This window comes from Lontra canadensis, unplaced genomic scaffold (assembly GCF_010015895.1).
Source record: "Lontra canadensis isolate GAN:19392208 unplaced genomic scaffold, GSC_riverotter_1.0 scaffold2, whole genome shotgun sequence".
NCBI classification, from domain to species: Eukaryota; Metazoa; Chordata; class Mammalia; order Carnivora; family Mustelidae; genus Lontra; species Lontra canadensis.
Genome location: NW_022630996.1, coordinates 46,739,503 through 46,766,731, shown reverse-complemented (window position 1 = coordinate 46,766,731; position 27,229 = coordinate 46,739,503). Strand labels below are relative to the sequence as shown.

The 27,229-nt window shown below is 36.0% G+C and overlaps 1 protein-coding gene across 1 annotated transcript in view; it reads left to right on the top strand.

Annotated features, from left to right (window-relative positions):
• ABCB5 (ATP binding cassette subfamily B member 5) overlaps positions 1–27,229 on the top strand; it is a 137,758-nt gene that overhangs the window by 43,573 nt on the left and 66,956 nt on the right. Inside the window, exons 9-15 of the mRNA XM_032865778.1 lie at positions 785–909; positions 990–1,167; positions 2,710–2,823; positions 3,134–3,244; positions 6,011–6,136; positions 7,514–7,717; positions 17,310–17,480. Of these exons, the coding sequence (XP_032721669.1) occupies positions 785–909; positions 990–1,167; positions 2,710–2,823; positions 3,134–3,244; positions 6,011–6,136; positions 7,514–7,717; positions 17,310–17,480 (1,029 nt within the window). The remainder of the gene's footprint in view (positions 1–784; positions 910–989; positions 1,168–2,709; positions 2,824–3,133; positions 3,245–6,010; positions 6,137–7,513; positions 7,718–17,309; positions 17,481–27,229) is intronic.

Sequence of the window (27,229 nt, the reverse complement as noted above, 5' to 3'; positions counted from 1 at the left end):
ATAAAGACTTATAGCTCAGAGGTCAATTTTCCTTCTATTCCATTTCATTGAACAATTGTGCTAAACTAAATGAAATCCTTTACTAGTAAAAGAGTAGGAAGTGAGATGTTTAATAAAGAAGCACATTCTGATTTTAAAATTTTTAAAAATCAGGTAAACCTGCCTAATATCAATAAGCATGATATACTCCTTCTTCTCTGTCTCTTAAATCTCAGCTCTTACTGTTAGAGATATAGGATTTACTAGTAGCCTGCATTATGCAGTAATAGCTTCAGGGGTCATACTCCAGACATACGCAGGATCATCTTCCTCTTCCTGTTCTGTGACCTATAGCCTACAGAAGACTTGCTTTTTACGTAATAACAAATCAAGTCAAATTAGGCTTACTAGTTTCCAAAGTGCACCCAAAAAGGACTGTGTCCCTAATACCCATCTCCAAATCAGGTCTTTCCCAATTTTATTTATGTAAGTACCCAGGTTCTAAGGTTTTAAAAAATATAGGGAGGGAACAGTGAAGCTCTGCTTATACAAGGCAGAGTAGAGATTTAGATTGAAGATTACTTCACAACTAAGCTCTTTCACTGCAGTGAGACTTTAAAAAGTCAGTTAATATCTCTGGTTGTTGCTTTCCTAATTTGCAAACTGGGAAAGTTTGGTCAAATGATCTTAAGTACCTTTTCAATAATAAAAGTCTGCTGTTCTAGATTCTACCTGAATTAAATGCTCTGCACGTTACTGCCTCAGAATCATTTTTTTGGTTAACTGTGGTCCTGGTTTATTACAGATAATCATTTCATTGACCACTAAGGAATTAAATGCCTATTCCAAAGCTGGGGCTGTGGCAGAAGAAGTCTTGTCATCAATCCGAACAGTTGTAGCCTTTGGGGCCCAGGAAAAAGAAATTGAAAGGTCTGTTCCTTTAATTATGACAATATTTGCTTGGTTTTAGTTTTCCCAAAGTCTGTTCCATTGCATTTTGTCTTTTTAAGGTATACACAGAATCTAAAATATGCAAAGGATATTGGCATAAGAAAAGCTATAGCTTCAAAACTCTCTCTTGGTGCCGTGTACTTTTTTATGAATGGAACCTATGGACTTGGTTTTTGGTATGGAACCTCTTTGATTCTTAGTGGAGAACCTGATTATACCATCGGAACTGTTCTTGCTGTAAGTCTTGAGAGCAAAGGTAACTGGCCCATATAGTCTTCTTATCTAGAGCTTAGTAAAAATTGTCTTTGAATGACAATGAATGTCAAAAAATGAATGTTTTTTATAAATTCTTGTTTCCATCAAATGATTTGTATCGGGGCGCCTGGGTGGCTCTCATTTAAGCCTCTGCCTTCAGCTCAGGTCATGATCTCAGGGTCCTGGGATCGAGCCCCACATCAGGCTCTCTGCACAGCAAGGAGCCTGTTTCCCCACTACCACCCTGCCGGCTGCTCTGCCTGTTGTGATCTCTCTCTCTGTTAAATAAACAAATAAAATCTTAAAATAAAAAAATTAAATAAATAAAATTAAAATAAAAAAATATTTTAAAAAAGATTTGTATATACCTTTAAATTATAGTTATAAAGGCAGAATTTATTCATCCAGTGTATCTTTAAAAGCACCATGCTTTTAGAAGAATCCTAAATGAATTCCCTATTAGGATATAGAGTTTTCTTAATCCAGCAATTAAAAAAGCCAGTCTCTAGTGAGACTTTTTCCTTTCAAACTTGCTGAGGTAAAATGGTAGTCTACATTAACCTTGTTGAATGTCTTCCCTCTGAAAAATTCTGTAGATTAAACTCTCCTGCCCTTCCTCTGTCCTTCAGCATATGGTAATGTTAAAGACAGACTATCTGTAGCTCTGTCCAATGTCACAATTTAGAGGATTGTTTTTTTTTTTTTTAAACTCTTAGGGGTTTTATGTTAAATTTTTATTTATTCACTTATCCTCCCAAATTTCAACAATAAACAGTTCAGTTCAGGATTAAGAACAATTTGTCTTGCTGAACTGAATTGATCTTGTCTATATACTTCAGTTCTTATTTGGCCTTCCCATTCTATGTAGATTTCTTTTCTGTCAACTAAAGTTATCTTTTGGATTTGAGACTTTAATCATTAAAACTTGTATATAAATGAAACTTGAACATGAGGAATTTGGGGTGGGGCACATCCTTATTTCTCAATTTATGTGTGACTTGGGGCAAATGACTTGCTAAACCTTAGCTTCCTCATTTGTAAGATAGGGAAAATGCCCCTGACTTAGGTTCTTTCCTTATTTTATTTTTTGCAAATATGTGTCTGTCTGAAAATGAAAGATGTCCAATAATATAAGAATTCAGAGAAGTTCAACAGAAATAGTATAATGTCTCTATGCTACTGAAATCTGTGACATCCTTCTCTGTAAAGTTTAAGGGATCAATCAGCAAAGAGGAAAGGCAACTCATCTCGCTCAACCAGTAAGCACTCCATAGTAAGCAGATTTTCCTACTCAGACTTCCCGGCAGGTGATAAGAAACCCATGGGATAATCAAAATTTGTTTCACATTAAGAAAAAGCCATCATACTTGAATTAACTTGTTTCCTTTATGTTTAGACAACAACTTCCATTCCTTCCTACCTTATTTCTCTAATATCTCTTTGATCACAACCATATATACATTTCATTCTGTTGTCTCTCTTATGTAATTGAGGAGGGTAAATATTATTTTCTTGTTCCTATAGGTTTTTTTTAGCGTAATCCATAGTAGTTACTGCATTGGAACAGCAGCCCCTAACTTTGAAACCTTCACTATAGCCAGAGGAGCTGCCTTTCATATTTTCCAGGTTATTGATAAGGTAAGACTTCAAACTGCTTTGAAAGATAGCTACCATTACTACAAGAAAGAAACCAAAAAATTGACACACTTATTTCACTAAAACAAAGAGATGGGCAAAATCCATGTTGGACAATTGGCTATGGAAAGAGATTGTTTTAACTTTTCTAAAATGACATTGTATTTTATTGAAATCTTCATGTCTAACTCAGTATACTTCTGAAGCAGAAAAGAAAACATTGTAAAAGAAAACAGTCTTTAAACTATTTTTAGGATGTAGAGTGTCAGGTTAGTCCATTGAAGATTTGTAACATTCTCCTTGTTTTTCCAAGAAACCTGCAATAGATAACTTCTCAACAACAGGATATAAACCAGAATGCATAGAAGGAACTGTGGAATTTAAAAATGTCTCTTTCAGTTATCCGTCAAGACCATCTGTCAAGGTAGCTTAATTTAATTATAGAATTGTGCAGTCTTATGTTATCTTATCCTGGCCAAGATCTCTTCTTAAGAGATTATTTAGGATCATTTTGACCAAAATTTTGCTACTTTTCTTTGAAACTTCAGGAGAGAAAGAGAGAAAATAAAGAAAAAAGAAAAAAAGAGAGGAAGGGAGGGAGGAAGGGAGGGAGGGAGGGAGGGAGGGAGGGAAAGAGTAGGCCAAAGCCGGGAGAGGGAGAGAGTGGAAGGGGAGGAAAAATAGATCAGTAATGAACCAAAAACTCTTGAAGAGGTAGTTGTATTTTGCAGCCTCTTTTCTACATCCAACTGACTAAAACATTTTCAACTCCCTGAAATTCCTTTACTCTGCATTTGGGAGCACACCAAAATGTCTTGGATTGATGGCATCACCTGTCAGTGGTCCCTGAATATTATCACATTCAACAGAGATAACTCAAATTAACTTTCTAGTCTCTAACCTGAAGAAACTATCCCCGTGTTGTGCCTTTCCCTTCTCCCTTTCCTAAGAGCTCTACTGCACCAGCATTCGTGTCTCAGGTACATTCTTCCTCACTTTTAGATACATATACACCCTCATGTGTATGAGCAGGCACACTTGCAGCACAGTTTTTCCACCATCCATCATTTAGACTTTGACAATTTCTTGTGAAAATATTTATCAGTCTTGTCTTTTTTTCTTTTCATTTTATTTGTGTACTTATCCAAAAAAGGTAGTTACAGCTAAAAATTGCAAAGAGTAATTACTAACAAAATACCTATGTTGTAGAAAAAGGAGACCATGGGGCAATTGGGTGGCTCAGTCCTTTAAGTGTCCAACTCTTGGTTTTGGCTCAGATCATGATCTCAGGATTCTGAGATTGACCCCCGTGTTGGGCTCCATGCTCAGCACGAAGTCTCCTTGTTCCTCTCCGTCTCTCCTACTCCCTCTGTGCTTGTTCTCTCACAAATAAAACCTTCAAGAAAAAGGAGACTATTATTTTAAGTAAAACTGATAAAAAATTACTAATGCCATCAACCTTTAATACTGTCTAAAATGCCCCCATACCCCCTGCAAAATTTGCATCCAGAAAAGATCTGTCTACTCCTACTGTCTTATTTTTTTCTAAGTCTTTGATTGAAATTCTCTTTTCAAAGCTTTTTATTTTTTTAAATTTTTGTTACTTAATTACCATTACTGGAATAGTGTTGTTTTCTACCATTTTTCTTAACATAAACACAGCATTTGCAACTACATTTGGGTTGGTTGTTGAAGACTTAAGTACCAATTTGTCATTAAATTGCATAGTAAAGTGCTCTCTGGGTTTTAAACAACTTTTTAAGTGAACTTTTGAAATACAGCCCTTTTTGAAAGCTAAAGAATGAATAATTTTAAACAAAGAAAGAGTCTACCACTTTTGAATAAACAAAACACAGATTCTTGGGAAGCCTGATTTGCTCAGTCTGTTAAGTGGCTCCCTTTGGTTCAGGTTATGATCCCAGAGTTCTGGGATGGAGTTCCACTTCAGGCTTCTGGCTCAGCAAGGAGCCTGCTTCTCCCTCTGCCTGTCATTCCTTCTGCTTGTGTGTGTCTCTCTGTCTCCTTGACAAATAAATAAATAAATAAATAAATAAATATTTAAAAAGCAACAACACAGATTCTTCCAAGGAAAGTAACAGAAACCAACTCCAAAGTGAAGTACAGATGGGAGAGGAGGTACTCCCACCAGAAGTCCCCAGTTTCTCACCTCCTTTACACAATTCTTCCCTGCTTGGCCCTTTGAAAGTTTTATGTTTAACTTATTTAAAGGGTCTGTTTCTTTACAAATGGGGAGACCAAAGTGAGAGAGTCCAAGGAGAGATTCCCATATTTTCTGGCTGAGTACATATAAATGCAAGCAAAAATAGGTGAGGGTTTGCTTGCTGTTGTCGTCTTCATAGGGTAGTTATTTGTCAGGCTTCTCTCACATTGAAGGTCTGTAGGACACTAAAAGCTGGTAGCAACTCTCAGTGATTGAGAAAAATTTTTAAGTGCTACACCATGAGATCTGCTAGATAAGGAGGGTTTCTAATGGTGGAATCCCATTCATGGGAGCACCTAGAGAATCTTCCTGGTTGTTTTACTTTGCAATACATTTTGTGATAATATTAAATATGTATATATTTTTTTAAGTATTTTATTTATGCATTTATTTGTCAGAGAGAGAGAGCGCACACAAGCAGGCAGAGTGGCAGGCAGAGGCGAAGAGAGAAGCAGGCTCCCCGCTGAACAAGGAGCCCAATGCGGGATTCAATCCCAGGACCCCAGGATCATGACCTGAGCCGAAGGTACCGGCTCAACCCACTGAGCCACCCAGGCACCCCACATTTTTAAGAAATAATTTTCTTAAGTAGCTCATGAAAATATCTGGCAAGATTTCATTCAGTTGTTGCAAATTAGAAGATAAAAGCTTTCACTAACTTGTAGTCATTAAATTGATATAAGTTGAAAATATGTACAGTTTGCTGTGGCTAGTTAATATTCTATGAGTACTCTTAATCTAGATCCCCTCTTTATATAGAGAGATGGTAAGAGATTTTTTTATCATTTTCAAAGTTATGTAAATTTTTATTATACATGTATATGAAAGAAAACAAGATCTAAATTTGTTTTTAAGTATCACAGAAAAATTCATTTTCTGTTTATAATTATACATTAAATCTCTGAAAGTATGGGAATCATATTTTCACATACCTACTTTTATAGAATTTTTCTCCCTACTTTCCAATAGATTCTGAAAGATCTGAATCTCAAAATCAAGTCTGGAGAGACAGTGGCCTTGGTTGGCCCCAGCGGCAGTGGGAAGAGTACTACAGTCCAGCTTCTACAAAGGTTATATGATCCTGACAATGGCTTTGTAAGTTCACCTAGCAAAATCATTTATAGCACCTAGCAATCATTTCATCACATGATGAAATTAGGAAATACCACCTATAACAGAGAGCTTACAACTATATCAGTTTTTAATTTTTAACATTGGCTTTTCTCAGCCAATTCATTTTCTTTCCTGCATATCCATTCATTCAGAAAATATTTATTGAACACCTACTGTGTGCTAGGCAGTGTTCTGGGTCCTGGGGAATATTGATGAGCAAAGCGTAAAATCCTCTGCCTTCACCAAGTTTACACTCTTGATAAGATATCGACAAATAAAATAAGTAACATATAGTATGTTAGAAGGTGATGAAAGCTGTGGAGAAAAATAATTTGTAGTACTCAGAATTTACAAGATTATCATTTTCTCAAAACATCCCAGAAGAATATCTGTAGAAAATATGCTCTCTCATTTTCTTCTATTACCCATAATGTTGCACTTGACTTTGTTACCCTTGTAAATAGCATAGAGAATAAGAATACAATAGTTATGGAAGCATAATTCTTAATGCTTCTCTTAAGATTTTCAGCTATTTAAAAGAAAATCTACCCCGCTAGAGCCTGGTTTCATTTAAATTTGACTTCCTAAGTCTTCATTTGGAGTATACTAGATTCACGTATTCATGCTAACATTAAATAACTAAATTATTGGATAAGCATTCCATACATAAAACAGTAGCATAGAATACCAATGCCCAGAGAGAATACTAAAGTTGGTGAGAAAGATAGGCTCTGTAAGTTATAATTATCAAACCTTGACCCTCCCACTGGAATATTTGGAATAATGGGTAATGATACTATCTATGAGGAAGACTGTGTTCATTTACTATTATTTATATAAATGAATAAAAGATATTTTTGCCTTTTGCAGTGAAATGGGATGTTAAAGAGAAGAAAGGGAATTTCCTAGGGTCACCTGGCTGGCTCAACTGGAAGAGCATGTGACTCTTGCCTCAGGGTTGTGAGTTGAACCCCACGTGGGAAATAAAACTTTTTAGAAAAAGTGCATGTTTTAGAAAAATATGCAAAGATCACATCAGTCTTAAAATAACAAAATTGAAGTTTGTTACATGTGTTGACATGATAACATTTGTGGCTCCTATAGCATGTATCTACATAGTAATTTGTTTTTCTTAGAGTTAAGATTTTCAGGTGGTTTGAAGATTTTAAGCCAGGTTTTTGACATTTTATTCATTCCCATTTATCAGAAAAAATATACGTACTATAAATATTTTATCAAAATAAGTCTTTTATCCCTGAAACACCCTGCTTCTCAGCTTATGGTTTGAACTACTAAAAAGACTCTAAACACAATGCAGTATAAGGCATCACAACATGATTCACTCCTTTGTTTTGGCAGATCACAGTGGATGGGAATGACATCAGAACTTTGAATGTACACCATTACCGAGAACATATTGGAGTGGTCAGCCAAGAGCCTGTTTTGTTTGAGACCACCATTAATAACAATATTAAATATGGACGAAATGGAGTGACTGATGAAGAGGTTGAGAAAGCAGCAAAAGAAGCAAATGCTTATGATTTTATAATGGCATTTCCCAATGTAAGTACACTATGTAGCCTGTGGTCTTAACTTAGAACTAAAGCAGGGCAATATTCCAAAAATAAGATAACAAAACAATAACTTCTACAGAGTAGGGGCAGTGTGAATAACTGTTGGATTGTCCTAAATGAAACATCTATAAATGAGAAAGCATGGCAACAACCAGAAGAAGAAATGCATCATTGAATCATACTTAGTTCTTACTGGTTCTCACTGCAACTGGAAAAAATAAATGAAGAATATATAACAAAGAAATATGAGACAAAATCATCAGTCCAAACTGAGAATTGCTGTGTCTGCAAATTGTTGATTTGTAAGGCCATCTTGTGGCTAAAAGTGAGAATGTCACAGACAGTGTGGAGATTGGTTCTGTGATAAGGCAAAAGGAAAACCAGGACTGTTTTTTAGAAGCACATGAGGATCATGGGGAAGGAGAGGAATAAATGAAATAGGATAAACCAGAGAGGGAGACAGACCATAAGAGACTCTTAAGCTCAGAAAATAAACTGAAGGTTGCTCAGTTTTATAAGTTTTATACTTTTTTATAAGTAATATATGATATGTTAAAAAATTTTTAAAAAGAACAAAAAAGGAGCACATGAAGCCAATAATGGACAACAGATGTAAAATCATATTTGGAAAGAGATAGAATAAACTAAAACTCTTGATATTAGTTTATATCACATCCTAATGGGTATTTAGAATGGATAGGTATAAAACCATTTATTTACATTTCCCAAAGTATTCATTCATCAAAATCACCTTGAAACTATTGTGGGGAGCATTCTGTAAATTACAAAAGGATGAGATTTGAAATTAAAATACAGAATAAGGGGTGCCTGGGTGGTGCAGTCAGTTAAGCGTCCAACTCTTGATGACAGCTCTAGTCATGATCTCAGGGTCATGAGATCAAGCCCTGTGGTGGACTCTGCTCAGCAGGGAGTCTGCTTGAGATTTTCTCTCTCTCTCCTTCTTCCTTTGCCCTACCACGTGCACATATTTCCCTTTCTCTCTCACTAAAATAAATATATCTTTAAAAAATAAAATACAGAATAAAACTCTACTACATCAAAAGGAAACAGTAACAGAAAAGTTTATTTCAGTGGATATATTTTACAAACCATACTCCATGAGTCATAATAATTTTGTTCTTTTTCTTTTAATAAAAACTTTTGTTATGTCACTAATTATCTTTTATCCCCCATTATTTTGGGTCATAATTGGAATAGCAAACTCATTAAGGGCTTGAGATCATTCTTTGCCTTGTAGTTTGGGAAAACAGACTTCTTTCTTTGACCTTTTAGCACTTTCAGTGACTTCCTGTCCTCAAACACCAAGGATCTTCAGTTTCCCACTTGGAATTAGGGAGTTTTCTGGACCTCTTAACTCATACCCTGTAAGTTACTACTTGCCTTTAGTAGAAGGTCAGTATTTACACAAAGATGTCCCTTGCTATAAATTTTATGTAAATCTTAAAGATATAATCCAAAGAACAAATTAAAGATACTAGCTTATCATGATGGAAACTAAATTACACAGCCATGATTGACCAGAGAAATAATAAGCACAGTAATAAATAAGATTTCTAGAAGTCCTCAATAGAAAAATTGGGGAAATTGGCACTTAAAAATAAATGCCATTACTTCTATGATATGCACATATTTTTAAATTAATGTATTAGGATTAACTGATATTTCCTAGCCTTTTCCCATAATCAACCATAAAAGTGGTTAAAATATATTAGGCATAGGATAATTGTTTCCAAGCATTGGACAAGAGGTAACACAAAACTGTGATCCCTGAGAGAAAGGAAACTCATGAGGAAAGCCCATAAAGTTGCAGCATTCCTCGTAGGAACGAATCTCTGACCCCATCTCTGTGAACTAGAATCCAGACAGAACATGGCACTCCACTAAACTGAAAGGCAGAGATAGAATTTCACAGCAGCTTAAGCAACTGGAGAGGCAATGAAAGAGCTGTAGAGTTAAGGTACTGGGATAGAAGTCCCTGTAGGCACCCCTTAGGAATCCTTAGCTGAGGATAAGACTTCCTAAGGATTATCAAAGAGCAACTGCAACAAAACTTTGAGTATAATAGAGATTCTAAAAGTCAGGGAGTGCGATGGGGATGTTGAAAGCACAGCCCAGCCATAGTGGAGCGATAACATTTATACCTTTTCAATACCACAGGCATATAGCTGAGACACCAAAAAAGGCCACACCTTAAGATTAAAGACCATACCTTAGAGTATGCTGACTCTAGACCTGCCCTAACAAATTCTAAAACCTAGCCATGACAAGATCCCCAAAGGAGATAGAACTTATAGATTGGGTCCTGCCAAGTTTAAAGATTTTCTACAGATTCACCCAACAAACCATAAAACCAGGATTACACAAGTTCAAAATGATCAGTCAGGATTCGAATTGCTTACTAGAACAAAAATCAACTTTGTTTTCAGAAGAAAATAGAATTCAATTGTTTTTCCAACATAATGTGCACAGAATTCAGTATATATTCTGCAACAAATAGATACCCAAAGAAACAGGAAACTATGACCCATAAGCAAGAAATCATAATCTAAATGTGTATGCACTTAAAAATTTCAAAATGCATGAAGCAAAAACTGCTAGACCTGAAAGGAGAAAAAGAAAAACCCACAATTTTACCGAAGCCATCAGTACTTGATAGAACAAGTAGGCAGAAAATCAGTAAGTTCAGGTAATCAGATGACCTGAACAATGCTATCAACCAACTAGCTCTAACTGACATTTATAGGACACTCCACCCAATAACAGCAGAATACATCCTTTTCAAGTACACATGGAAGATTCACTGAGATAAACAATATTCTGGGCCATTTAAAAAAAACAACTTTGCAAGTTCAAAGAAAACATACAAAAATGTTCTCAGACCATAATAGAATTAAAGTATAGAAATCAGTAACAGAAATCTATATGGAAAATCCACAGATATTTGATGAGATCAGGCGCATTCAGGGTGGTATGGCCATAGGCTGGAAAATCACAAGTATTTGAAAATTAAATAACTCACTTATAGATAATTTATGAGCTGAAAGAGGAAGGTTTTTTTTTTTTTTAAGATTTTATTTTTTTATTTGAAAGAGTTTACAAGTAGGCAGAGAGGCAGGCAGAGAGAGAGGGGGAAGTAGGCTCCCTGCTGAGCAGAGAGCCCAATGCAGGACTCAATCCCAGGACCCTGAGACCATGACCTTAGCCAAAAGCAGAGGCTTAACCCATTGAGCCACTCAGGTGCCCTGAAAGAGGAATTTTCAATGAAACTTAATGACTATTTTAAACTAAATAAAAATGAAACTGATATTTATCAGTACTTGTAGAGTACAGTTAAAGAACTGCTTTAAGAGAAATTTATAGCCTTAATTCTTCTTTGAGAAAGAACAAAAGATCCAACATATGTAAGTGAAGCTTCCAATTTGAGAAACTAGAGTAAGAGCAAGTTGAACCCAACTTGCGGAAGGGAAATAATTAAGATTAGAGCAAAAATGAGTGAAAGCAAAAACAGAAAAACATTAGAAACAATCATTAAAATCAAAAGTTGTTTGCTTAAAAAGATTAATGAAATCAGTAAAACCATAGCAAGGCTGATAAAGAATCAAAATAGAGGAGAGAAATTCCCAATATCAGGAATGAAAGACAGTGTACCATTATTGATCTCAAGGAGGTTAAAAGATTACAGGTTTAATATGAGAAAAGCTATGCCTATGAATTTGACAACTTAGTTGAGGGTCAATTTATTGAAAGACATCACCAAAACTCACTCAAAAAGAAGCAGATAATTTTAGTAAGACCTATAACTATAAAAAAAGTTGACTAGATATCTAAATAGAGGCAACAGTTACAAATGAAAATAAAATTAAAAGTGGTATTCAGAATAACATCAAAAAATATTAAAATAGAACAAATTTAATGTATGTGTAAATCATCTATATGAAAAATATGAAATGTTTCTGAGAGAAACTAACTATCTAAATAAACAGAATGTAACTTATTCATTGATTTAGAGATACAGTATTTTTAAAGATATGTGTTCTCCCAAAACTGAAAAATCTGATGCTATACAAGTCAAAATCCCAGTAGTCTTTTATTGTGTGTCTAGAAATTGACCTGCTGATTCCAAAATTTATTTGAAAATTTAAAGGACCAAGAAAGGGAAAACAATTATTAAAAAAAAAAAAAAAACAGCAAAGCTGGAAGACATAAATATCTAATTTTAAGACAACCATTAAGGCAGTGGAAATGGCACAACAATGGACATGTAGATCAGTAGAAGAGAATAGTGCCCAGAAAAAAGACCCACACATATCTAGCGAAATGATTTTTGACAAGGCCAGTATTAATTTGTTTGGGGAAAGGAAAGTCTTTCTAACAAATGGTGCTGAAAAAATTGGATATCCATATGAGAAAAACAAATGAAATGTGACCCTTACCTCACCCCAACACATATTAATTTGACATCTATCTTAGATCAAATGTAAAAACTTAAACTATCAAGGGGCGCCTGGGTGGTTTAGTCAGTTGAGTGTCCAACTCTTGATTTCAGCTGAGGTCATTATCTCAGGGCATGTAATTGAGCCCCAAGTCAGGCTCACCAGTCAGCAAGGAGTCCACTTGAGATCCTTTCCCTCTGCCCCTCTTTCCACTTGTACTCACACTCTCTCTCTAAAAATAAATTAATCTTAAAAAAATTAAAGTATCAAACTTCAGAAATAAAAACTTAGGTGAAAAACCTTTGTGATTTTGAAGTACTCAAGGAATTTTTAGATAGGGAAGCATTTATTATCTAAAAAATAATAAATTGAACTTTATTGAAATTAAAACCTTTTAAAATATACTATTTAGAAGGTAAAAAGATAAGAGAGAATGAAAGAAAATATTCACAATACATAGATCTGACAAAGGACACACACCCAGGATATAGATAGAACTCTTACAACACAATAATAAAATAAATATACAAACTCAAACAGATATTTCAAACACCCACAAAAAGAAATAGACAATATACAGACAAAAAATATTCAACATTATTAGTCAGCAGGGAAATTCAAAGTAAAACCACAGCGAGATACCATTCCACACTTGCTAGAATGGCCAAAACTAAAAAGAATGACAGTAATAACTTTTGATGAGGCTGTAAAACAATTAAGTCTCTTATTCATTCTGAATAAAGTGAATTGGTACAGTTATTTTAGAAAGAAATTGGCCACTTTATTATAATATTAAACATATACTTATGATTCAGCATTCAATCCCCACATATTTTTCCAAAAGAAATGAAAATACGACCACAAGAACATTATGTACATGAATGTTTGTAGCAGCTTTATCATACTATTCAAAAGTTGGAAACATTTCAAATGTTCATCAGCAGTTGAATAGATAAACAAATTGTGATTGATATATGATTGTTAGATGAAATAAAAGATTTTCAGTACATTTTGAATTTCAGATAAGCAATGAATAATTTTAGCATAAGTATATCCTAAATAGTGTATAAGATATACTTATGCTAAAGAAGTATTCACTATTGGGCGCCTGGGTGGCTCAGTTGGTTAAGCGACTGCCTTCGGCTCAGGTCATGGTCCCAGGGTCCTGGGATCAAGTCCCGCATTGGGCTCCCTGCTCACTAGGGAGCCTGCTTCTCCCTCTCCCTCTGCTTACTTGTGCGTGCTCTCTCTCTCTCTCTCTCTCTCTCTGTCAAATAAATAAATAATCTTAAAAAAAAAAAAAAGAGGTATTCACTGTTAACTGAAAATCAAAATTAACTGAGCTCCATCATTTTTTGTTTTTGTTTCTGTTGAATTTGTTTTTGTTTCTGTTGAATTTGGTAACCCAAGATAGATTCACATTTTGTGGAAGCACTACTCAGAAATAAATAGGAGTGAACTGCTGATCCACACATTATGGATGAATCTCAGAAATATTATGCTAGGTAAGACAGACTGAAAAAGCACACAGTGCAATTATAGCATGGCTGCAGGATACAAGGTTAAAACACAAACGTCAGTCATTTTCCTATATATCAACAATTGAACAAGTGGAATATGACATTAAAAGCACAACACTATATATATTAGCATCCAAAACAATGAATTACTTAGGTATAAATCTAAAAAAGTATGTGTAAGAACTATATAAAGAAAACCACATGACTGATGAATGAAATCAAAGAATTTTTTAAATAGAGCGATATTCCATGTTTGTGGAGAGAAAGACTCAATGTTTCCTAGATGTCAGTTCTTCCCAATTTGATCTATTGATTCGGTGCAATTCCAATCAAAATCTTAGCAAGTTATTTTGTGGATATCAACAGACCAATTCTAACATCTATATGGAGAGATAAAAGACCCACAACAAACAACACAATATTAAAGGACAAAGTTAAAGGACAACACTATCTAACTTTAGAACTTACTATAAAGTTACAGTAATCAAGACAGTGTGGTATTGGTGAAAGACTAAGCAAATAGATCAATGGAACAGAGTACAGAGTTTAGAAACAGACTCACATAAATATAATCAACTAGCATATGACAAAAGAGCAACAGCAATACAACAGAGCACATATAATGTGTTATTGCTCATTTCAATGAACAAATGGAACAACTGGACATCCACATGTAAAAAAAATAAATCTAGACACAGACCTTATACCTTTCACAAAAATTAGCTCAAAATAAATCATAGATCTAAATATGAAATGCAAAATCAGAACTTCTAGAGATAACAGAGGAGAAAACCAAGATGACTTGGGTATGGGAAGATTTTTTAGAATCAACATCAAAAACACAAACCATGAAAGAAGTCTTTGATAAGCCGAACTTCATTAAAATTAAAACTTCTGTTCTGCAGAAGACAAAAGCATGAGAAGATAAGCCACAGACTGGGTGAAAGCATTTGCAAAACACATATCCAATAAAGGACTGTTATTCAAAAATATATAAACAAATCTTAAAATTCAACAAGAAACCAACTTGATTTAAAAATTGACCAAACGTCTTTACAGACACTTCACCAAAGGAGATATGCTGATGGCAAATAAGTGTGTGAAAAATGTTCCACATCAAATGTCATCAGGGAAATGCAAAATAAAACAGTGAGATACAACTACATGCCTTTTAGAATAGCCAAAATCCAAAACACTGACAACACCATATGCTGACAAGGATGTGGAGCAACAAAAACTTTCATTCATTGCTGGTGGGAATATAAAATGGTATGGAGATTGGGAAAGACAGTTTGTTGGTTTCTTATAAAACTAAACATAGTCTTATATTATCTATTAATCATGCTCCTTGGTATTCACCCAAAGGAGTTGAAAACTTAGGTTCACACAAAAACCTACACACAGATGTTTATAGCACCTTTATTTGTATCCCCAAAGCTTAGAAGCAACCAAGATGTCTTTCAGTAGGTGAATGGATAAATAAACAGTGATATGTCTGGACAATAGGATGTTATTCAGTGCTGAAAAGAATGACCAGTCGGGGCGCCTGGGTGGCTCAGTGGGTTAAGGTCTCTGCCTTTGGCTCAGGTCATGGTCTCAGGGTCCTGGGATCAAGCCCCGCATCGCATCGAGCTCTGTGCTCGGCAGGGGGCCTGCTTCTCTCTCTCTCTGCCTGCCTCTCTGCCTACTTGTGATCTCTGTCTGTCAAATAAATAAATGAAATCTTTAAAAAAAAAAAAAAAAAGAATGACCAGTCAAGTAATGGAAAAATCCTAAATGTGTAAGTGGAAGAAACCAGTCTAAAAAACCTACATACTGTATGATTTCAATTATATGATGTTCCTGAAAAGGCAGCACTATGGAAACAGTAAAAAAAAGATGAGCAGTTGTCAGAGTTTGAGGTGGAGAAGAATAGTCAGAGCACAGGTTTTTAGGGTAGTGAAAACACTCTGTATGATACTATAACAGTCAGATACATGTCATTATGCATTTGTCCAAACTCATAAAATGTATACCACCAAGAGTGAATCCTAATGTAATCTATGGATTTGGGTGATTATGATATGTCAGCGTATGTTCATCAGTTGTAACAAATGTACCACTTTTGTGGAGGATGTTGGATGGGGGGATATCCTGTGGAATGGGGGACATTGCATGTGTGTGTAAAATGTATATGGGAAATCTCTGTACCATCTTTTCAATTTTACTTTGAACCTAAAATTGTTCTTAAAAAATAAATCAAAAGAAGGCATGCACTGTATGATTCTATCCATTAGAAGTTCTAGAACTAGTGAAATTAATTTATAGTGATAAAAATCAGTGTGTGGATTTGGACTGGAAAGATTAATGAGGGAACCTTCTAGGGTGATGGAAATATTCTGTATCTTTACTGGAGTGGTGATAACATGGCTATAATCATTTGTCAAATCTCATAGAACCATATCCTTAATATGTGTGCATTTTATTATGTATAAATTATTTCTCAATAAGGTTTATGGTGGGGTTTTTTTTATTTGAAGGCCAGACTCTAAAATAATCAAAGTTTTAGAGACTATTTAAATTTATAACCTTGAAGAAATGAGCTGTGGGTCATGGACATGATCCAGTACAATATTACTATGTTCCGTTAGTTCTAGAAATTATCTCCAATTATATCCCAAAAAATAAAAAAACAAAATAAGCAAAAGAAGGCCTAAAAAGTGTTCCAAGATGGAAAAATATTTTGAGAAGTTTGATTTTGCATTAATCTTCCCATACTTTCTTTTACGACCCAGAATATCCAGGAAGGAAATTGTAGGTAATATATTAAGTTGTTAGTAAACCTTTCAAATAATAGTTAAGAATGTAGGGGTGCCTGGGTGGCTCAGTGGGTTAAGCCTCTATCTTCAGCTCGGGTCATGATCTCAGGGTCCTGCAGGGCTCTCTGCTCAGTGGGGAGCCTGCTTCCCCCTATCCCTCTACCTGCCTATTTTCCTACTTGTGATATTTCTCTCTCTCTGTCAAATAACTAAATAAAATCTTTTAAAAAAATAGTTAAGAATGTAGTTGTATTACTATGGTTCTTTTAAAGATATCAGTGCATTCTAAAATTGTCTTTAAAAACTTTGAAAATTGGTTCAAATTATTATTAATCCACCTAAAAATCCTTCATGATCATACGTTCTCATTTCCTTTTTTTTTTTTTTTTTAGATTTTATTTATTTATTTGTCAGAGAGAGCACAAGCAGGGAGAGCTGCAGGCAGAGGGAAAGAGAGAGAAGCGGGCTCCCCGCTGAGCAAGGAGCCCAGTGTGGAACTCCATTCTGGGATCCTTGACCCTGGGATCATGACCTGAGCCAAAGGCAGACTTAAACTTAACCTCCAGGTGTCCCGTTCTCATTTCTTTTAGTACTAGCCAAATTTTTCTTAGGTCCTCTCTTTACTAGACTCTTTTTTTCAAATAGTTGTTTTTACAAAGAACAGATCAAAGGTCAAAAGCAGCCAGGCTGAAGTAGTGATTAAGCTGATATTAAAACACAATATGTAATAATATGTGATTGTCATTTCCTGCTCAAATGACTTGATCATGCTGTCTTTTGTTTTTTGCTTTTTCTGATTTTTCAAATAGAAATTTAATACCTTGGTAGGAGAAAAAGGAGCACAAATGAGTGGAGGACAGAAACAGAGAATCGCTATTGCTCGAGCTTTAGTTCGAAACCCAAAGATCCTGATCTTAGATGAGGCTACATCTGCCCTTGATGCAGAAAGTGAATCAGTTGTTCAAGCTGCACTGGAGAAGGTAAGTGAGCAGATCGTTTCTTATATCCATAGTCCTGGTTCAACACAAGAAAGTATGGCTCTGCAGTAGATTATTTCTTGAGTTCAGAGCCGTCATTAAGATACTGATGCAGAGTGTTCACCCTTGTAAAAACGTCTACATGATGGAAGTGATTTGGAGGAGAGAAGAAGATGCCATAGCTGCTGCTAAAAACATACAGAAGGCTGATATCCAAGCAGTCATCCCATCTATGCCTCTTTTCCAATAGCTCTGCACTTCACACCTCCCCATAATGATCCCACACCACTACCACCATCACAGCTATAACCACATCAACTCTTAGTCTCTTTTTTACACACCTATGGGTTCTCTTCTGTGACCACTTTTCCTCCTTTTTTGTGTGTGTGTCCTCTTTTAGCACAACCCCAAAGAGTTCTTAACTTAATTTCACCTCTTGTGGAGAAGCATACAGTCTGGTTTTCCTGCCCTTAAACCATCCTCCTCTAAGAGCCCTGGACCCTCTAACCTCACACTAACCTCCTGCTTACTGCTTACTGCTGACATACTTCAGGACCACAATGCAGGGATGGTCCTTTACCAAATTGCATTGCATTTGGGAGAGTAATTTGGGGGAATAATTTTTCATATCACTGCCATATGAAAAACCATTGAATACTTCTCTCAATGGGCAACCCTAATTTTACTTTTTTTTTTTTTTTAAGATTTATTTATTTACTTGAGAGAGAAAGAATGAGCAGGGGGACAGGCGGCAGGAGAGGGAAAGAGAGAATCTCAGGCAGACTCCCTGCTGAGCAAGGAGCCCAACACAGGGCTCAATCTCAAGACCCTGAGATCATGACCCAAGCTGAAATTAAGAGTAAACTCTTAACTGACTGAGCTGCCCAGGTGTCTCCAACCCCTTTTTAAAATCATGGCCTTCAGACCCTTCGGAAGGCTTAATGACACATATTACTTTGAGCTTGTTTGAAAATGTGTTTTTCTGCCTAAGAAGATTACAGGCTTTTTCTTTTTAAGTATTAACTTTGTGCAACCAGAAATGGATACTGGCCACCAGAGTCCCCACTGCTTATTGAATAATCTATTAGTTACTATTATTACTTGCAAGTCAGATCGTGTAAGTTTTTACCCTTGTTTCCATTCCAAAATAAGAGTGCCGTGTGTTGCTTGTGTGTTGCACTCAAATTGTGTTCAGTGGTGATGCTTAGTTCCTTAGGGCTTGAATGTACAAAAATTTATTATACTTAACCATCTTTTAACTTATATAAGATTTGCTTTCATTTTATTGAGATACAGTTAACAGATATATAAGATTTTTAAAAACATATCATAATAGGCTCCAGCCATTTTTTAGAGGTTAAGTGCCCATTGCCTTTCCATCCAATGTGTTAATCATTTCAGGCAATCAGAACTTGCTCAAACTTCTAAAATGATAGTTGCTTGGTAACATTATAAACTAATAAAAGATTTTTTTTACTACTGGTTAAAGTGAAATCTATATCATAATAAGAGAGCAACATAAAATGTAAACCATGATACAGTTATATACAATAGGTGTCCTTGTGCACAAAAATGAAGACAACATGTATAAAAATACCAATTGTATGGCAGAATTTTGAGGGAATCTAAGTTTTTAAAAATTCATTTACTATTGTTTTTCAGTTTTTAAAGGTGAGGGGATTATTGACATTGTGGAGATGTATAAGTGTGAAACTTCTTTAAGTAGGTTTTGCTGGTCTTGTGGGATGGAAATAAATGGTAACAAACGGGGTGACAAGTAGCACAATAAACTGAGTAATTATATATGCCTCAGTTGATTGGAAAATGACTCATAGCAAAGAGAAGAAATAAAATATCGTAAAGGTAACAAGAGCTCCAGTGCCATGAAAGTCCTCTGTACATACCACACAGAGTACAGTTGTGGAATCAAACCTTTGGAGATGTCCCTACCTAACAAGGGAGGGCTTGCAGCAGATCTCATTTCTGCTCATCTAAGAACTCTCAGACCTGCTGCATAATATGGCCTAAACTACAATAGGCAGCAGATTTTTACAGCTCAAAATATCTTGTAAGCTACTAACCAAATAAAGAGGAAACAACAAAATGTATCCCTTCTTGTTGGTGAATGCTGTATCCACGTCCCTCTACACCGAGCCTTCACTTGTTCCTCCCAACCCAGCCTCCCCTTTACCCTCATTGCTTTCCACTTACATCAAGTTCCAGAACAGTAAAACTAATCTGTAGTGATTAGTTATCTTATCTAAAGCAGTCTAAAGTAGTCACTGATCTAAAAGCAGGCAGTTCAGGTCATGATCTCAAGGTGTGAGATCAATCCCCACATTGGCTCCCCACCCAGTGGAGAGTCTGCTTAAGATTCTCTCTCTTGCTCTCCCTGTGCCCTTCCCCACCACATCTTCGTATGCTCTCTCTCTCTCAAATAAGAACAAATAAATCTAAAAGAAAGAAAGAAAAAGAAAAAGAAAGAAATCAATCAAATCAGTGGTTTCCTGCAGCAGATGGTGCGTTTAGACTAAAAGAGCATCAGGCATCTATCACTCTTGTCCTCACTTAGATTATTGCAGTAGCTAAATTCTTGCCCCCGCTCATGCCCATGCACTCTGGTTTTTTGTTTATTTGTTTGTTTTTAAGATTTATTTATTTATTTGACAGAGATCACAAGTAGGCAGAGAGGCAGGCAGAGAGAGAGAGAGAGAGAGAGGAGGAAGCAGGCTCTCTGCTGCGCAGAGAGCCCGATGTGGGGCTCGATCCCAGGACCCTGGGATCATGACCTGAGCCGAAGGCGGAAGCTTTAACCCACTGAGCCACCCAGGTGCCCCCCATGCAATCTGTTTTTAACACAGTATTCAGGTGATGCTACTAAAATGTAAATCTGAACATATCATGTTCTGTTTCAAATCCTCCTGTGGCTTCTTAACTCACTCTTGACTCTGAGTAAAAACCAAATTCCTTATAATAAGCTACAAGTTTCTGTGGAGTCAGTCTCCAAACTCCTTCTGGAACCTCACATCCCGAACATTGGCTGGTCTTTAAAGTGCCATAGCACTACTTATCAGCAAACAAACTGCATGTGTATTTGTTTATTTTGTTTTCTGTTCTCCACTGGAATGTAAAGTCAGTGGTGACAAAGGCTTTGATTGGTTAACTGCAGTATCGCCAGCACTAAAATGATGCCCTGTCCTTAGTCGACAGCTAGTAAGCATTTGTTAAATGTATGAGTGTGATACAGAATAGTTTCAAAGCCTGAAGTCCTATTTTCTGGATTTCTTAAGTTAGGCTTGTTGCAAAGTAGTTTTGCTTCACTTATCTTGTTCATGAAGGGAACCTGGAGTCAGTGAATAAAGATTTATGCTACAGGCTATGTGCTTCCACTCTGCTACTGGTTTGAACCCAGCATGCCAATGCAACAGGCTGCCATTCAGTCCCAGTAGAGGAGGGATGGCAGTAAAAACCTGTAGGCCCCTGGGGAAGCAGAGGAAGCCCACACTGACTTTGGGATAAAGCCTGTGAAAGCTCTTTGAAATGTTAAAAGTGGTATGCAAATCTAGGGATAATTATTACTAAGGGAGGGTCAGCTACACCACATCAATGAAGAACCTTTAAAAAGACCCTTTGCTAATTATGAGGGAAGGGTTTCCATTACAGTTTTATTCTTTGAAGAGACAGAGCTGCTTTGTTGCCGCCCTCATGGGCTTTCTTTATCATTACTGTTCTTTCTCACTGTGATGCATTCTGCTGATCTTCCTCAGAGGCCCCTTAACATATTTATATTACTTGGAGAACTGAACAGTAAGAAAATTGGTATATTGCATTAAGCTGTGGGCTACTTTATTAAATTAAGCCCAAAGAAGTGGTTATCCAAAGTTAAAAATAGGTTAATTATTACACATTTGGTGCATTTTTTCAATTAAATATCTTGCTTTTTATATGTAGAATTAGGGATTTATTCATTTCTTTCTTCCTCTCTTTCTTTCTTTCTTTAACCATTTGTAGCAACTTTATAATAGTTGAGAACAGAAAGGGAATTTCTGCAAGGGGATTTCCTTGATTAGAATTTAGCCAGAAGAATGAAGGTAGCATAGAGACTATCTCATTCTAAAAGCATCATGAAACACTTTATAAGCCTGCCTAATCAAGCTCACATTTGTTAGGCTTGGTGTTAAATTATAGACCACTGATTTATTTTAGGATAGTGCTTCTTCCTCTTTGATAGCTCAGGTCCCCATTGAGTCTGACTAAGAAAGGGAAAAATAAATCACCATAACTCCCAGAAAAATCTACAAATGCACTTGTACACCAAGATTTACATATAGTATATATTGAAGGGTTTAGAGGTGCCCTGAGGCCATTCATGAGTCATTATTTTAGGTATAGTAAAGGAACAAATGGGTGATAGTAGCTAATCCTTATAAGAACCCAATGAGATATGAACACTTATTTTCCTATCTTACAGATTTGCACACTGAAGCACAGAGAGGTTGAATAACAGGTAGGCAACAATGAAGGCAAAATGTGGACACAGACATGTTTCTTTAACTCATTCACATAGCCACCGTGCTATCTTGCCTCAAGATTATACATCTGCTAGGAACTTAAACTAAATCTTAATCCAGATCACCCTTCAAAACTAGCCCCTTATTAAAGATAGAATTACCATATGATCCAGCAATTCCACCTCTGGGTATATACCCAACAAAATTAAAAAAGGAATTCAAACAGATATTTATATACTAGTGTTCACAGCAGCATCATTCACAATAGCCAAAAGGTAGAAACAACCTAAATGCTCATTGACAGATGAATGGATAAACAAAATATAGATATATACAATGGAATAGTTCTCAGTCTTAAAAGGGAAGGAAATTCTGACACATGCTGCAGCATGGATGAACCTAAAAGATACTATTCTAACTGAAAAACAGATGCAAAAGGACAAATATTATGTGATTGCATTTATATTAGGAACTTAGAATAGTCATGTTCATAGACAGAAAGTAAAATGGAGGTTATCGGGGTCTAAGGGAGAGGGGGAATGGGAAGTTATTGTTTAAAGAGGTATAGAGTTCCACCCTGGGATGAAAAGTTCTGGAGTTAGATAGTGGTGATGGTTGCACAACAATATGAATGTACTTAATACCACTAAATTATATACTTTAAAATGGTTGAAACGGGTTAAAATTTTATATGTATTTTACCACTAGAAAAAGAAAACGAATAGCAATCTAAGCCTGAATATAAAAGGATAATGATACAGAAGGCATTGACCTCTCTGATCCAGGAGGACCCAACCCTTAAAAATAGTTAGAATGGTAAATTTCATGTTATTTATATTTTACCGGAGTTAAAAAAAAAAAAAAAAAACAGGAAAAGAAAACACTAGGCTTTTTCTGAAACCACATTGCCTCCTTGGGAAAGAAACAAACCATACCCAAATTGAAGCTCCCATGTCAGCTTATAATAGACTCACTTTTGTCCCCTTAAGCTGCTTATTTGGATCCTATTGTGTATATAGCTCATGAGTTTTCTTTTATAAATGGTTTTAAATCATTATTACTCAGCAGGATATTTCAGAGTCTTAAAAAAATATAATAAAAAGCCTTAAAAATATAGCAAAATATTTTTCCATGATACAAGTAACTATCTTGGTAATTTCTGTAAATTTTAATTATTCCTAAGCCTCATCCTCCCCCATAAATAAGAAAACCTTCTATATAAGATATTAATTTTTCTAATTGCTACCAAATAAGATATCTCTAATATATCTCTTATATAATCTACAAAATATATCTATATTATATAATATATCTCTAATATATAATCTATGTTATATAATAATATATTTCTAATATATTATTTGTTCATCAGTATTCTGGGCTAGATAAGATATTATTCCCTCCTGGAAGAAAGATGAGCTAATTATTGTAGCATTTTCTCTTCTTGCCCACCATCTACTTTATCATTAATTTTTTGTTGTAATTGCTCCACAGATATTTGCTTAATAAAGTTAAATGAAGGAGAAAGGTATTAAATGGCTATGAATAATTTTATTATTATCAATTATTAACTTCTTTGTTAACTTATTTAGAAGAGAGAATGGAGATACTTCAGGTTATAAAAAGAAAACATTGTACTATAGTGTACTGTTCCATATTCCTAATTAAGTAGTACATGTGGCCTCATCTCATCAAAGAGTTTAGATTTTGAATGGGTTTTACTCTATATAAAGAGTCTTAACCTTAGTGTGTGTGTGTGTATATATATATTCTCACATGAGTGGATCCCTGCAAGCTGAAAACAAGAGGTTTGAGTAGGAGGTGAATCACTTATTAAATATGATATTTTGCTATTTGCCACTCTGTTTTACAAAAGAGAAAGCATTTTCGGACAGGTAAAGTGGCCTTACAGTAATTCTGCATTGTTCAGCTATGGAACCAGTGTTGACTCAGAAGAATGGCAAGCCAATTGACTTTCAACATCATAAGGTAGTTAAGACACCAAAAATGCTGTGTTTCCTTAAAACTGCCATAAAGACCTTTTTATAGCAGATGTTCAATTAAAATTCAGTAGCTCAAAGGGAAGAAATTTGTAAAACAGTAATGAGAGGTTTTTTGGACTGTTCTTGGAGTATTAGGGTACTAGCATTTTCCAGGAGCCTCTTTTTTTTTTTTTTTAAGATTTTATTAATTAAGAGAGAGAGAGAGAGTGCACAAGCAGGGGAAGGGCAGAGGGAGAAGCAGACTCTCTACTGAGCAGGGAGCCCAACATGGGGTTCAATCCCAGGACCCTGAGATGACAACCTGAGCCAAAGCCAGATGCCTAACTTACTTGAGTCACCCAGGCGCCCCTTCAGGAGCCTTTTGAGGAGTGGAGGGAAGTAGAGAGATAGGGTGGGTGAGCAGGGAGGGCTGTGCGCCACCACTCCAAAAAATCAAATGGAAACTAACTATTAGTTTGTATGGTTAATTTAAATCTGTTAAGCTTCCACATGTGATTTTACTTAATAAAAGGATTTTGTAGCTTAAAAAAAAAGAATTTGAAGACCACAAGACTGTTTTACATCACGAAGTATATGTCATCAGTGAGCCCCAAGTCCACCTGACCCAACCTGCTAGGATGCAGTCAGTGGGAACTTGCCTTCCATAGGTTTCCCACCCCTTGCTTGCTGTGGGACATGAGAACTCTTGATTTTACAGGCTTCAACAGAGAGTATATTACCCCTGTTAATTGACCCACCAGTCAAATTCTGACCCTCTCAAATGCTCACAGTTTTACATTGTTCTTTCTTTTCCTCTTGCTAACCTTTATTCAAGGCACATGACCACCACTGGTGAAAACCTAGCTAGCCTCCTCAGGCCCTTATCTCTGCCCTAGTATTTCCATGAGGGATGTTTTAAAACAGCCTCTATTTCAAAGTGCAAGCTAATTTCCTGGTGATTTATTGTTCTGCATGGAATTACAAAGTAATCTAAAAAAATGCCAGCAAAGTGTCAAGTAGAGACCTACCTTCCTCTTGACCTTTTTTTGGTTAAATACCTAATTGTCTGGCTTTTAACTTTGTTTAAACTATGAAGGAGGGGAGAAGATACTAGGAAGTTCTTTCAACTTGGTATTCTCTGGAAGAACTAATAGCAACAAAGACATATTGGAAATCTACCATATCTTCTCTGAGACATGTGAAAAAATCAGTGGAATGGATTCTACTACCTCCCTTATTTTTATAATACTTCTTGTTAAAAAAACAACAACAACAACAACAACAAAAACCAAAGCATCAGCTCAAATTTCTTTGATCAGTTTTCTACAAAGTCTTGATTTCCAAAATTTCTCCCATGTTTTAAGTCTGAAACAATTAGTGTTGTCTCCTATGGCTAATACATCAGTTTTCGGTCCCATTTATGATGAGGTAGTGGAGCTGTATTTTTATAGTGCACTTCATAGTACCTTAACTGTGTAAGGTAATTGGAAGCCCATGTTATGAGTTTTTCAAAGCATAGCTTTTTCCCTTTTTTTCTTGTAACTTTTTTTAAATAACCTCTATTTCCAATGTGGGACTCAGATTTATAACCCCAAGATCAAGAGTCAAATGCTCTACTGACTGAACCAGCCAGGGACCCCTAGTTTTTTACCTTTTAAAGTATTAGGCATTTTTTGTGGTTTGAAAGACTCAGACACTAATTCATGCTATAATAGATTAAACAGTAATAAAATATTTAGAGTTTGGACCATGAGCCTGGCAGAGTAAAGATGGTACAGATGGGTAAATGCAGTCCATTCCAGTCTGCAGGAACATCAGTGCTCACTAAGGCACAACTGCAGAAATGTCATCCCTTACTGTCAGTTTTCAGATGTCAGACAACAGCATTAACTTTTACAAAATAAGTAAACTTGTTCCATATGTAATGGCTAAGAAGTGAAGAAATATTAGAAGTGAGGTGTACAAAAATACCTGTGAAGTGAGCCTCCCATGAAGAAAAGAAGGTCTAGAAAATACAACCTGCATCAGGAAACTTTGTAATTCTGATTATGTCATAAGACTGCACACGACTGGGGCGCCTGGGTGGCTCAGTGGGTTAATAAGCCTCTGCCTTCAGCTCAGGTCATGATCTCAGGGTCCTGGGATCGAGTCCTGCATCGGGCTCTCTGCTTGGCAGGGAGCCTTTCTCCTCTCTCTCTCTCTGTCTGCCTCTCTGCCTACTTGTGATCTCTGTCTGTCAAATAAATAAATAAAATATTTTAAAAAAAAAAGACTGCACACGATTCTCAAAGCTTTTCTAATTGCAGTCTCCTAATTGATTTTACAACTTCCTTTTCCCTACATTCTTCTTAGAGTATCTGTGTTATATGTGCCCTTTTATATATTTTAAGTAAATTTCATACATATTAATTTGCTTTGAGAAGTGTTTAATAGTATTGTGAAATCATTTAGCTAATTTGTAACATCTTACACCCTCATCAGTAAGGTTTGAGATCTGGTTGCTTTTAGAAAATAACATTTAGGGGCGCCTGGGTGGCTCAGTGGGTTAAGCCTCTGCCTTCAGCTCAGGTCATGGTCTCAGGGTCCTGGGATCAAGCCCCACGTCGGGCTGTCTGCTTAGCACGGAGCCTGCTTCCCCCTCTCTAAAAGAAAACATTTGTCACCTTGAGGGAATGTAATTGAATAAATGAGAGAGATATGAGCCAGGAGCCTGGGTGTCTGAGTATTTTCACCTTTGTACTAGTAGTCCTAATGCATGCCTACTCAACAACACCATTCTATGTTCATTGCGCTTTAGGGTTCTGGAGGCCAGTCTCCGGGTCTCAAGACCCAGCATACAGTTAAAATTGAAGTTTGAATGAGAAAAGTGGGATTACTATAGGCTGAATGTCTTATCTCTAAAAACTAGGCACATCAGACAAATCCCGACTGAGGGACATTCTACAGAGTATCTGACTGGTATTCCTCAAAACTATCAAGTTCATAAAAAGTAAGGAATATCTGAGAAAGTGTCACAGCGAAGAGGAGCCTGAGGAGAGAAGATGGTTAAATGTAATATATTGAGAAGGGGATCTGGGAGCAGAAAAAGAATAATAAGTAAAAATTAAGGAAATCTGAATAATGTATGGAGTTTAACGTATTAATACTGGTTCATTTGTTTTAACAAATGCATCATAGAAATGTCAGATGTAGGGGCGCCTGGGTGGCTCAGTGGATTAAGCTGCTGCCTTCGACTTAGGTCATGATATCAGGGTCCTGG